This window comes from Otolemur garnettii, unplaced genomic scaffold (genome assembly GCF_000181295.1).
Source record: "Otolemur garnettii isolate 467f Iridium unplaced genomic scaffold, OtoGar3 scaffold00172, whole genome shotgun sequence".
Lineage (NCBI taxonomy): Eukaryota > Metazoa > Chordata > Mammalia > Primates > Galagidae > Otolemur > Otolemur garnettii.
The window spans coordinates 864495-878417 of NW_003852567.1; the positions used below are offsets into that span (position 1 = coordinate 864495).

The 13923-nt window shown below is 38.7% G+C and overlaps 1 protein-coding gene across 1 annotated transcript in view; it reads right to left on the reverse strand.

The window, feature by feature from the left end:
• The window catches only part of LOC100942765 (phospholipid-transporting ATPase FetA-like), a 137163-nt gene that overhangs the window by 42011 nt on the left and 81229 nt on the right, over positions 1 to 13923 (reverse strand). The window contains exon 12 of the mRNA XM_012811646.2: positions 2554 to 2750. Coding sequence (XP_012667100.2) covers positions 2554 to 2750 — 197 coding nt within the window. The remainder of the gene's footprint in view (positions 1 to 2553; positions 2751 to 13923) is intronic.

The following is a 13923-nucleotide window of genomic DNA, read 5'->3' on the forward strand; positions in this document are numbered from 1 at the left end:
TTTTCTTTGAAGCTACTGTGAAGGGGATTGCTCACAAAAAGAGATTCAAGATCAATAAAAGATCTTGAATTTAAATTTATGGCATGAAACAATAAAAATTCTCAAAGAAAGTAAAGGAAAAACACTTGAAGATATCAGTCTGGGGAAAGACTTTATGAAGAAGACTTCTGTGGCAACTGCAACAATAACAAAAATAAACAAATGCGACTTAATTAAACTGGAAAACTTCTGTACAGCTAAGGAGACAACAACCAAAGCAAATAGACAACCTACACAACAGGAAAGGATATTCACATATTGTAAATCAGATAAAAGTTTGATAAATAGGATCTACAGAAAACTCATATTAATCCACATGAAAAAGTCAACTATCCCTTATATCAATGGGCAAGAGAGATAAATAGAACCTTCTCTAAAGAAGACAGACACATGGCTAACAAACATGAAAAATGCTCATCGTCCCTAATTACCAGAGAAATGAGAATCACAACCACCCTGGGTTATCATCTAACCCCAGTGAGAATGGCCCACATCACAAAATCTCAAAACTGCAGATGCTGGAGTGGATGTGGAGAGAAAGGAACACTTTTACCCTGCTGACAGAACTGCAAACTAATACAACCTTTGTAGAAGGAATTATGGAGAATCCTCAAAGAACTCAAACTAGACCTCCCATTTGATCCTGCAATCCCATTACTGGGCATGTACCCAGAAGAAAAAAATCCTTTTACCATAAGGACACTTGCACTAGACTATTTATCACAGCTGAATTTACAATTGCCCAAATGTGGAAACACCATAAATGCCCACCAACCCAGGTATGTATTAACAAGCTGTGGTATATATATACATACATACCATGGAATACTATTCAGCCATCAAAAAAAATGGAGACTTTACATCTTTTGTATTAACCTGGATGGAAGTGGAACACATTATTCTTAGTAAGGTATTACAAGAATGGAGATGCAAGAATCCAGTGTACTCAATTCTAATATGAGGACAATTGATGACCTAGTACAGGGTGGAGAGTGAGGGAAGGAGAGATCAAAGAGAGGGAAGAAGGCGGGGGTGAGGGGTCATAGTGTGTGACATACCTTTTGTGGGTGGGACACAATTATAAGGGGAACTTTACCTAACAAATGCAATCATTGTAACCAGGTTCTTTATGCCCTCAATGAATCCCCAACAATAATAATAACCCCCCTGCCATACTTTTGTACATGCTGAACTTTCTGCTTGCAATATTCTTTCCCCATGTCCTATTTGGTGAATTCTACCCTTTTTGAAATAGTTCCTTTTCTGTAAACCTTGAGGCAGAACAAAACCATTTCTTCTCAAGGCTTCTATAACACTGATACATATCTCTATTGTATGATTTTTCATATTGTACCATAATTATTTATCTATTTATATAGCCATACTGTAAGCTTCTGTAGAGAAAGGGCTGTCTTATTGGTCATGTTGCTATCCATAGCACCTGGTATAGTGCTAGGCACATAGTAGGTACTTAATAAATATTGATCAAATAAGGTAATCTAGTTAGGTAAGATGTTTTGGGGGGTTACCAAAAAGCCACAGTATGGGGTTTAGAAAATCTGGAAAGGAGGAAATTACAATGTGTTTAGATGTATGTATGTTTAAGGAAATGCAGAACCCAGAAAAGGAAGATCAGAGTATGATAAACACTCATTTCATCTATCTCAGATTTTTGGCCAAGGTGTCTAGGAAAAGGGGGAAGAAATGCTCTTTCTCTTCTCTCTCTCTCTCTTTTTTAAAGACAGTTTCACTATGTCACCCTCGGTAGAGTATTGTGGTGTCACAGCTCACAGCAACCTCAAACTCTTGGGCTTAAGTGATTTGCTTATCTCAGCCTCCCAAGTAACTAGGACTACAGCTGCTCGTCACAATGCCTGGCTATTTCTTTTTTTCTTTCTTTCTTTCTTCTTTTTTTTTTTTTTTGGTTGCAGTTGTCATTGTTGTTTAGCTGGCCCAGGCTGGGTTCAAACCCATCAGTCTTAGAGTATGTGGCCAGCACCCTACCCACTGAGCTATGGGTGCCACCTCTCTTCTCCAACACTTAGGAATTGAACTTAGGTCACAATCACACCTATTGCTATTTGCCACACTGTTTCTGCATTGAAATGCATTCTGAGTTCTGACTACTGACTTAGGAGTGAGTGTCTGGAATTTATTTCTTTGGGAAACTACAGGCAGCCTGGCTATACTTGGCATCACCACATTTGTGTGCATTTTTTCTAGTGGTTTCATGTATTTGTCTCATTCAATCACTTACATTATAAATTGAGGGCAGAAATTCTTTTCCTTTTGTATAAACCACACAGTATATAACACAGTGTTCTGTATATGGAAGGCATTTATGCAATCTCTAGATATTTCTCAGAGTGTTTTACACACCAGGCACTGTAAAAAGTAAAGGGTCAAAGTGCACACAGTAGATGCTTTCTAAAAGTTCACACTAGTAGGAGAATTAAACAGTAAGTATTAAGTCAGCTCCTTCCCCCATAACCCAAAGTGATCAAAGAAGCCTACCTGACGTAGAGGGAAATGGGCACCATGGTGTTGAGAATAATGAAATAGGACCAGAAGATGAGGGTGCCAGAGATAACTGATGAGGAGACATATTTTTCCCATGGCAGAAAAATCTGGAAGTAGTAGCCTTTCTGGCTTTCCCAAATCCAATGTCCAATTGCTAGGATAAAACACATGATGCCTAAAAAAAGGAAAATCTAAAAAAAAAAAAATTAAATGAACATTTTATTCAATGTCTGTGCTGCTTCAGTTCTACCTTATGGAGCCTTATCTCTGTCTCCTAAGAGGCAGGGAGGCCCTGCAGTCCACAGGCTCTAGGCCATAGTACACAGGACAGAAAGACGGCCATGTGGGAGCCATCCTTGGGATGGTGAAGGGGATAATGGTAACTAAAGCATATTAAATACTGATTAAATACTTGAACTGTGTTAAGTACTTTATATATATTATTTAATATTTATAATAATCCCCTTTTAATAATAGATGAAGAACTTGATTTTGAAAGTAAAAAAGCATTTTGCTTTAAATCACTTAGATACTGAGCAGAAGAAACAGGTTTGGAACCAATTCTAGAACTCAAGCTTTTAATCTTACTCTATTGTTGAAGAGAAGTCATGCTTTAACAAAAGTCTAAAATGTGTGCCATTAGCTTAGGAGTTGGGAGAGGGTGGTAAGAAAACTGATATAAAAGATTGGAAAGTCTACAATCTTGTTAATAAGAAGGGATTTGATAAAACTGAGAGGTAGGCCATGTGCCTACTGAACCTGCAGCTTTAAGGGAAGTGGTTAGAATCAGAATATTGCTGTGTGTTGGCTTCTGTTGGCAACCTTTGATTAGATACCGAAAGAAAGAGTTGAACTAGGGAAATAATTTGCCAATTTGTAAGCATAAATGAAAAAGAATGAAAGTATAGAAACTTAGAGCACTGTAAAAGTTTGAGACCAGACTGGGCAACATAATGAACCCATCTCTAAAAAAGAAATTTAAAAATTTAGCTGGGCATAGTGGCACATACCTGTGCCCCCAGCTACTCAGGAGGTTGAAGTAGGAGGATCACTTGAGCCTAAGAATTTGAGGTTGCTTTAAGACACAATCATGCTACTGCATTCTAGCATAGGAAACACTGCAAGACTCCATCTCTTAAAAAAAATAATGTAAGAAATTTTGGGCAAACTAAGACCTCTAAACACCAAAAAAGGAAGAGATAAGATGGAGACTTTAAGCAAAGAAGGCCTAATAATTCTTTTCTTGCAAAGACAGTTTCACTCTGTTGTCCAGTCTAGAGCACATGGTGTCAGCATAGTTCAAGCAAATGCAAACTGCTGGATTCAAGCTCCTCCTGTTTTAGCCTTCCAACTAGCTGGGATTACAGGCGCCCTCAACAACACTGGCTAATTTTTCTTCTTCTTCTTCTTTTATCTGGCTTTATTTTCTATTTTTATTTTTATTTTTTGACAGAGTCTCATTATGTTACCCTTGGTAGAGTGTTGTGGCATCACAGCTCACAGCAATCTCAAACTCTTGGGCTTAAGGGATTCTCTTGCCTCAGCCTCCCAAGTAGCTGGGACTACAGGTGCCTGCCACAATGCCTGGCTATTTTCTGTTGCAGTTGTCATTGTTTAGCTGGCCCAGGCCGGTTTTGAACCCACCAGCTTTGGTATAAGTGGGTGGTGCCATAACCGCTGGCTATAAGCACTGAGCCATGGCTAATTTTTCTATTTTTAGTAGAGATGAGGGTCTCAGGATCTTTCTCTTACTCAAGATGGTCTTGAACTCCTGAGCTCAGGCAATCTTCTTGCCTCAGCCTCCCAGAGTGCTAGGATTATAGGTATGAGCCACTGTGCCCAACACCAATAATTCTTTTCTTTTTTCTTTTATTTTTTGCAGTTTTTGGCTGGGGCTGGGTTTGAACCCTCTACCTCTGGCATATGGGGCCAGTGCCCTACTCTTTTGAGCCATAGGCGCCACCTCAATAATTCTTTTCAAATGAATAGTGACTCAGCTTTGAAGCAAACTTCTGATTAAAGGTGATACCCATGACTAGTATTCCAGAAGACTCTACTTTCTTGCCTTTATGTTGAGAGAGAAGGGAATGGAAAGGGCAAGGAAGTAAAAGAAATAAGACAAATTTGTGAACTATGTTTAAGAAAGAATTGGGAGAGGGGTCACTGGTGCATAGACCTATTGGTTCCATGTATAAACAGGGAGGAAGTCTGATAGGTTTTGAAGGAATGGTATTTCCATTTTTTTGGTGGGGGGACAGAGTCTCACATTGTTGCCCTGGGTAGAGTGCTGTGCCATCACAGCTCACAGCAACCTCAAACTCTTGGGTTCAAGTGATCCTCTTGCCTCAGTCTCCCAAGTAGGTGGGACTACAGTCACCTGCTACAACACCTGGCTAGTTTTTCTGTTTTTAGTAGAGATGGGGTCTCACTCTTGCTCAGGGTGGTCTCCAACTCCTAAGTTCAAGCTATCCACTAGCCTCAGCCTTCCAGAGTACAAGCATTACAGGCATGAGCCACCGCATTTGGTTGGAATGTTATTTCTAAGGTAAGCATGAGCCTGGTCTTAATAAGCCTGTTATTATTTGGGAAGAATTAAAACAACTCTGGGTGGAAGCATGTTGTGAAAACTGCAGCCTCCCAGGATGGCATACTCCCCAATGATAATTTCAGATTTGGCCAGGGAAGATAAAGAATGGGGAAAAACTTTGCAGGAGTGGAGCCAGGGGTCATGGAGAGAACAATGAATAAAGGAATTCCTCCCAGCTTACTATACCAGAGGTGTCTAACTTTTTGGCTTCTCTGGGCCACACATAAAATACAAACACTAACCAAAGCTGATGAGCAAAAATAAAGTTCTGTGTATAATTTTCATGATATGTGCCACCAAAGATAAGCAAAAAAATCTTCACATAATAATCCTAATTATGTAGCAACCTATTCAGAGAGTCTTTTAAAATTGCACAGGTCCCAAGTTTGTGATCACTAATATAGGAAATGTACATAACTAAGCAATAAAATGTCTCTGGGTTTAAAAAAATATTTTTATTCTTAAAGTAAATGAAAAGTGGGCAAGATAAAACTAGTGGGATATTTGACATATTTGAGAAACAAATGCATTAGTACCTGGTTCAATGGAAGTAGTTGTGATTCTTAGTGGGTTTTCAATGTGCTCATCAGATGTTTTGGTTCTAATTTTACCCTTAACGTGCTTCATTCTTGAAAATAGTTCCTCACAAATGTAGGTGTTGCCAAAAAGCAATGACATGAAGAGGCATAATTGTGAAGCAAGGGATATTTGTCTCTGGGAAGACAGGACCTATACAAGTCCAGTAAAGAGACATGATGAAATTTTTCTTTAAGTTGAATGTCAGATTCCAGCTCTATGCATTTCATCTGAAAATTGTCAGGTAATATATTTATGTTAACTGAAAATGGAGTAACAAATGCACCAAAATATTGATAATTTTCCTGGAAATCTTGAAATCTGTTTTCAAATTTTTGTATGGAATTGAAAAGCAAGGCTGCATACTTTTCACTATGCAGTTGACTGTGTTTAGCCAACATACCAAAATGCATTAAAATTGTTTGCCTTAATTTGGGCTTGCCATAACTTCAATTTCACTTGGAATGCTATTATGGTTTGAAACATTGTATTGATAAGCTGGTTTTCACTTTTAAGGCACATGCTTAACTCATTTAAATGAGTGGCTATATTTACTAAAAATGCTAAATCTGTAAGCCAGTTTTCATCTTCAAGTTTTGGCACAAATTTGGTTTTTGATATCATAAATGACTTGATAACATGTTGCAAATCATACCATCTTTTCAATATTTGGCCTTGACTTAGCCATCTTACTTCCAAGAAATAAATTATGTTGCCATTGTCAGCATCAATAATTTTAAGGAATTCCAAGAATTGGTGATGATTTAATCCCATGACCCTCATGAAATGCACAGTCTTGATGACAATTTGCATGATGCTATCCATTTTTAAAGTTTTCATGAATAAATTTTCTTGATGTACTGATATTTCATCAAATATGAGCTTTGTGTGGCAACTGTATCACCTTCTATTAATTTTACAAGTTCCTCTGTTTTACCTACCATGGTGGGGCACCATCAGTAACTATACCAGATATGTTTACAATGGTCAAAGAAAATCACTTCATCGTATTTTTTACTGCTTTTATAAACCTCTTAATTTAGTTGTGTCTCTTTCTTTCCTTTTTTGTAGAGACAGATACTTTATCACCCTCGGTAGAGTGCCATGGCGTCACATAGCTCACAGCAACCTCTAACTCCTGGGATTAGGCAATTCTCTTGCCTCTGCCTCCCGAGTAGCTAGGACTACAGGCACCCACCACAACACCCAGAGATTTTTTGGTTGCAATTTGGCTGGGGCTGGGTTTGAACCTACCACTCTTGGTATATGGGGCAAATTTAGTTGTGTCTTTTAATGGCAATAAAGAAACATTTCTTCAGTGACATTATATTCATCATCAATAGCTCTAATAAAAGCAACGAATTGCCCGTGGCTGTTCACTATCCCATCCTTGTTGCCATTTGTTGGGGCCAGGGACTGGCCAGGTCTCTGGCCCAGGCTTATCTATTATTCTGACATGGACTGCTGAACTACCTTGCTCTGGAACAATTACCCTCAGGTGCCTGAGCGCTATTTGCCTTAGCAGAAGGGAGAGGGAGAGAAATGGTCTTACTAAGAGAGTGAATCTTAATAGTCTTCTCAGAAGGGCCTTAGGCAGAGGCCCTGCAAGCTGGAGAAGCAAAAGAGTCTGAGCGAATCCATGAAAGAATAAGTGCTCCTCAACTGACTTCTCCTGCGGCTTCTTATAGACCTGATCCCATGGCTACTTGCACCACAGGTGTAGAGACTACCAATCACTGATGTTCTTGTCTCATGTACTCTTGTGTTAAGGAGAATGTTCTTGTCTCATGTACTCTTGTATTAAGGAGAGCTGAATCCTTTCCGATGCCCTTATCACCAAGGTGTTATATTAATGGAGATGTTGTATAACAGGTGTTTCTTATATTCACAGAGTGTTCCGAGCTTAACTCTCACTTCTCCTTCCCGTGAGGATATATGGTCTGCTACATATTCCCCCTTTTTTGTGTACCTTAAAATAGTTTGTAGTATGGCAAGGGCAGTTGTTTTTGTTGTACAGCCCTTTCTCTTGCTAGGCAAAAGAACAAAGTACATAAGCAAAATTCAGAATTCTAGGTAGGGGCTCTTTAAGTGGTGCAGCCCTGTATCTAACTCAAGCTTCAGCTGCTGCTAGGGAAAAGAAAGTGATTCTAATGTTAATTCCTTTAAAGGTGTTTCAAACTGAGAAAATCTTTGGCTGAGAAAATTTTACAGTACAAAGGTCCCGCTTCCAACACGAAGCTTTTCTTTTGCTATTTAAATTGCAATTAATGGATGAACAAAGGTCCTGCTTTTCCTTGCAGTCGTTGCAAACAAGGGTCTTACTCCCGCTTTTCCAGAGGCCCTGCTTTCATAGTCCTTGGTAGCAAAGATCCCATTGCTGCTTCTGCATTTAGTAGCTGGAGAGCAAGATACCATCTTTTGCTACTTCTGCCTTTAGCAGCTGGTGAACAAAGACACTACTTTTCTTGCAGAGTTTTTCCCTTGCTAGTTGAATTCAGGGCTATTTTCAAATGGAGTGTCCCTACATGGTGCAAAGTTTCACTAATCCAAGTTTGTGTCACCCTTTTGTTGTGTTACCCTCTTGTCATCTTCTGAAGGGTTCACTAACTCCCGAGTGTCTTTTCCCCTCCTTCGGTCCACATCCTGGCTCTCCAGCAGGACATGCCTTCTGGTACGAGCTGCCAAGAGGCAGGCTAACCATAGGTGCAGGATAGCTATATACACAAAAAAGAATTTGGTTTCAATTTAGGAGGGCTCCCTGAGCTGTGTAAGTAAAGAAAGAATTTTAAATAAAGAACGAATAAGGATCCAATTTATCTATTTTTCCTCCATTGTCATTTATTGGTCTGGTTTAATTTACCCATATTTGTCTCTGGGGCACCAAAGGTCTGGCACATGGTGGGCAGGATCCTCCCTTGGTGTAATGTTAAATGAATTAGTTTATTTTAGTAAAGAATAGTTTGAAATGCTGATTTTACCAAAGAATAGTTTGAAATGAAGATGTTCAAGAACCTGCATTGTTTTAATTTCTTTATTTACCATTGGGTCCTAATTTGGGCCCAACTGATAGTTTCCCTATGATAAAGGTGTTCCATTCTTATCAAATTGAAAGTGGCAAGCCTTTGCCCAATGGAGGCCCTTTTTGCACCTGGGGCATACAACTGGCGGTTTATTGTTTTTGCCTTTACAACACTCTTGCTTCATATGGCCTAGCTTCCCACACTTATGGCATTTAATCCTGATTGGGGAATTTCTTAATTGATCTGCTGACTGCTTAATCTGAGTTGCCATGACAATATAGCATGTATTGGCTTCAACTGTAAGATTATTTATCTGGTCTTTTAACTGTTTCATCTGACCTTTTAGCTGTTCAATCTGATCTTTTAACTGTTTTATCTCAGTTGCCATGATTTTTTTTCTTACATCCTTTCCTATCAACCTTTTTTTTACCTTTTACTATCCTTCCCTTCCGAATAGAACCTTTTACTACCTTAAAGGGACAGGGGACATCCATCATTCCAAAGCTACTTCCTGCTGAGAGTGGATGTTGATACAGGGGAAAGCAGTTAGAGGTTCTTTTTCCTAACTGATGAGCTCTTACAACCTGTTCTCAAACTTTTTTCTCTTTTACTTTTTGTATATTTCTTCCTCTCCTTGCTATTTTTATCTGCTGAAGGCTTTTCTCACCCCGGAGTGATGGATGAACAAAGGCTTTTATCTGCTTTTTCCTGGAGGGCTTACTAAGACATTGTTCTGAGCCCTCCACAGAAGAGATGATTAGAATTTGGAAAGAGAAAGTGCAGGAGAGAAGGGAAGAAACTAAATGTGGAAGGCCTGTTGTTGGCTGTCTTTTTCTTATATATTTATTTTCCTCTTTATATATTTCTCCTCTCTCTTTTTCTTTTGTTTGCTAAAAGGTTATCTCCCCTTCAGTCTGTGACCACTATCATGCTGACTATGCCATTTGCCAGTGGCCATTCACTATCCCATCCTCGTTGCCACTTGTTGGGGCCCAGGACTGGCCAGGCCTCTGGCCCTGGCTTATCTATTGTCTGGACTCTAACTGCTGAACTACCTTGCTTGGGAACAATTACCCTTAGGTGTTTGAGGGCTATTTGCCTTAGCAGAAGGGAGGGAGAGGAATGGTCTTAGTAAGAGAGTGAATCTTAATAGTCTTTGCAGAAGGGCCTCAGGCAGAGGCCCTGTGGGCAGGAGAAGCAAAAGAGTCAGAGTGAGCAGGTCCATGAAAGAATGATTGCTCCTCAACTGACTTCTCCTGCAGCTTCTTATAGATGTGATCCCGTGGCTACTTGCACCACAGGTGTAGAGACTGCCAATCACTGATGTTCTCATCTCACACACTCTTGTGTTAAGGAGAGCTGAATCCCCTCCCCATGCCCTTATTACCAAGGTATTATATTACCGAGCTGTTGTATCACAGGTGTTTCTTATATTTACAGAGTGTTCGAGCTTAACTCTCGCTTCTCCTTCCCATGAAGATATATGTTCTGCTACCACAAATTGAGCTGTATGTGTAGCATTAGTGTTGTCATCCATCACCAAAGCATAAAATTAATAATAAGCAGATTTACCCTCCAAACTTCAATAGATTTTCCAGTATCTAGACTTTACCTGGCTATAGTAAAAAAAAACTGACTTTAGAAATATCCCCTTTTCTTTAGGGCAAATTACATCTGCCATGCTTCCCATATATTGCTTAATAAACTCACCATCAGTAAATGATTTTGACTTATCTTGCCATTAAATATGCTACCACATAACTACATTTTACAATGGCGTCCATCTGAGTTGTACTTTTTAAAAAAATTATTTGTTGGGAAGACAGACTTTTTTCATTTCTGTTGTTTTGTCCTTATGACACAATCCTTTATATGCATTGAATTTGGCAGTATGTTTTTGCATATAAACAAAATTTTCAAATTATAGTCTTTGAAAACTTGCACAAATTCCCTATAAATTAAGCAGAGTACCTTACTGTTTGCCTTGGCAAAAAAAGTACTTGTCTGTCTACTTTTCATTGAACAATTTTCCTTCATCCTTAATTCTTTTTCTGGGGTTCCATTTTAGTTTGAGATATTGTAGAAGCCATGCTGGGATTAAAAAATAATAATAGATAAGGGTTTTATTAAAAAATTGATAGAAAATTCAAATCTGCTTTTTGTAGGATGAGTTTGCAAACTTAATTGTTAAGACTGTATATGACAAGAGCTTTGATGGTCATTAGAGAAAAAGAGAGCCAAAATTGTTCTGAAGGGTGGATTGGGTACTGGTGTCAGTACATAGCTTCCCAAAGGGAGTACTTTGAAGGTGATGGTAGTGATACTCAGCAATGAGGTATGTAACACCTTTTCTAGGATGAGTTTGAAAATTTACTTGTCTGACCTCCATATATTTATTTTATATGACGTCGCAAAACAATGCTGCTGTCCACAAAGTTTACACTTGAGAACAGCACAACCGAGTTCCACTCAAAAATCATTTAAAAAGCTCATACTGTTTTAAGTAAGTTTAAAACAATTTTGTGTTTGGCTGCATTCATAGCTATCCCGGGCTGCACACAGCCTCTAGGTTGGACACTATTCCTGTAGACCAAGAGGATCCACATTTAGATTTGATGAGAAGACTGTGCAGCAGCCAGAGATCCTAGAGCTAGAACTGGATTCAGTAACAGGTGGGCAGCACCTGTGACTCAGTGAGTAGGGCGCCAGCCCCATATACCAAGGGTGGTGGGTTCAAACCCAGCCCCGGCCAAACTGCAACAAAAAAATAGCCGGGCATTGTGGCGAGCACCTGTAGTCCCAGCTACTCAGGAGGCTGAGGCAAGAGAATCATCTAAGCTCAGGAGTTGGAGGTTGCTGTGAGCTGTGTGATGCCATGGCACTTTACCGAGGGCGATAAAGTGAGACTCTGTCTCTACAAAAAAAAAAAAAAAAAAGAAGAAGAAGATTATGGGGAGATGATGAGGGTGTTCCATATATGGGAGGAAAAGTGTAACAATAGATATCAGAGGATCAGAAGGGTGGATTGTGGCAGAGACAATGGCGTATATTCATCAAACTTTATTTTCTTTGCCTTCTAAGGAGCTAGAGTACATTATTTTCTTTTCCTTCTATTGGTGGAGTATATTTCCCAAGCCCCCTTGTAGTTACACAGAGTTATGTAACTGTGTCTTGGCCAATGCAGTATTGGTGGAAGTAATAATGCCACTTACAGGCTTGGCCCTAAAAAAAAAAATCATATGTTACTCTATTCTCTCTCCTCCCCCATTTGTTGGCTGGATGCAGAGTCAAGAACAGGGTCCTGAAACTCAAGAGAGTGGTGAAGACATTAGCTGGTTTACTGAGTGATTGGTGGAGCAAACCACCTTTCCCCATAGCAATCTTTACTGTACTGTCACATGGGCAAAAAATAAATTTTTATTACGCTATTACTGAGATTTTTGAGGCCATTTGTTTTTATCTGTTATCTTACCTTGACTAATACAACTATCCTACCCATAGTTCTAGATTAATGTGATGTTCTCTACTTTTAATTATTTAAAATTTTAAACAATTTTACTTTTTTTTTTTTTTAGAGATGGGGCCTCAGTATGTTGCCCAGACTAGCCGTGAACTACTAGGCTCACGCAGTCCTTCCACTTCAACCTCCCAAGTAGCTGGGACTCCAGAGTTAATTATTTGACATTTAATTGATAATATACATAAAGATATATGCCCAAGAGGTTGAGGCTGTTGTGAGCTATGATGCCATAGCACTCTATCAAGGGTAACATAGTGAGACTCAGTCTCAAAAAAAAAAAAAATCAGATATATAAGTTGATAAGTTTTCCCAAAGTAATCACACTAATTGGAACTAATATCCAGATGAAGAACATTTTCAGCACACATAACCCACCTTATGTCCCCTTCCAGTCACCCTACCTCCAAATCACACATATTTAAAGTATATAATTATACATAGTCACATATATTTATAAATCCATCATTGTATTCAATATAATGAAGTATCCATTATCCCCCAGTTTTCTGTGTCCCTTTGTAATTTCTTCTTCTCACTTTCCCTTCTCCTGGTCCCCAGGAAACCACTAATTTGCTTTCCATCACTTTAGATTAGTTTACATTTTTTAGAATTCTACATAGATGGAATAATATAGTATATAGTCTATTTTTGTCTGGCTTCTTTTGCTTTAATTTTGGTGGGGGAAAAAGCAAATAAAGGGAATGGCTTTCTCTGAAGTTTATCTACCTAAAAGCTGAATCCTCCAGAAGATATCCAATTGTTGTTAATCCCTTCTCGAAATATCAAATCAATAGAGGAAACTGATGCACACCACAAGAAGGCAGATTTATCCAAGCCCAGATGAATTTTGTCCCAGGTAATTGTCTGTTCTTTAGACCCATTCATCTCCATCTCCCCTTTTAAAAAATTATTTACGTTCTCACTAAAATTGCTTAAACCCTCTGCCTCCTTCTTCTCTATGAAAATGACATATAAGCTTCGACCATCTGGCCCTTCTTTGAGTTTCCTATTTTGTAGGACTTCTGAGCACTTGCATATAACAAATTTGTATGCTTTTTCTCCTGTTCAAAAAAATGATTTTGGGGATCATCCATGTTTTTGCATCCATCAATCATTTCTTTTTATTGCTGAATAGTATTCTACTGTATAGATATTACACAATAGGCATGCTAACTTACCATTTATTGGATATTTGCGTTGTTTCCAGTCTTTGACCCTTACAAAGCTGTACTGAATGTTTGTATAAAGTCTTTTCTTGGATATAAGCTTTCATTTCCTTTATAAATAAGGAGTGGAATCAGGGGATCCTACAATAAATTTATGTTTAACTTTTTAAGAAATTGTCAAATGTTTTCCAAAGTTGTTATAATATTTAACATTCCCACCAGAATTACATGTCCTTGTGCCTCTAGAGAAGACATGTATGATGTTGTTGTAAACCACCTCTAAGTCTACCCAATGGTCTTTAGTTCTGTGACCTTGCTCACAAAATGTGGCTAGCTCAAACCAAGCCATCCTCACTGCTAGATGATTGGAGGTCTCACCTTTGTGCCACTGATGAGAAAGTCTTTGAAGACAAGAGTAGAAAGGCAGGAGGAACAGGTTCAACTGGGACCATTCTCAGAAACTGAGATTTTAAGAAAGCTTCTTTTTTTTTTTTT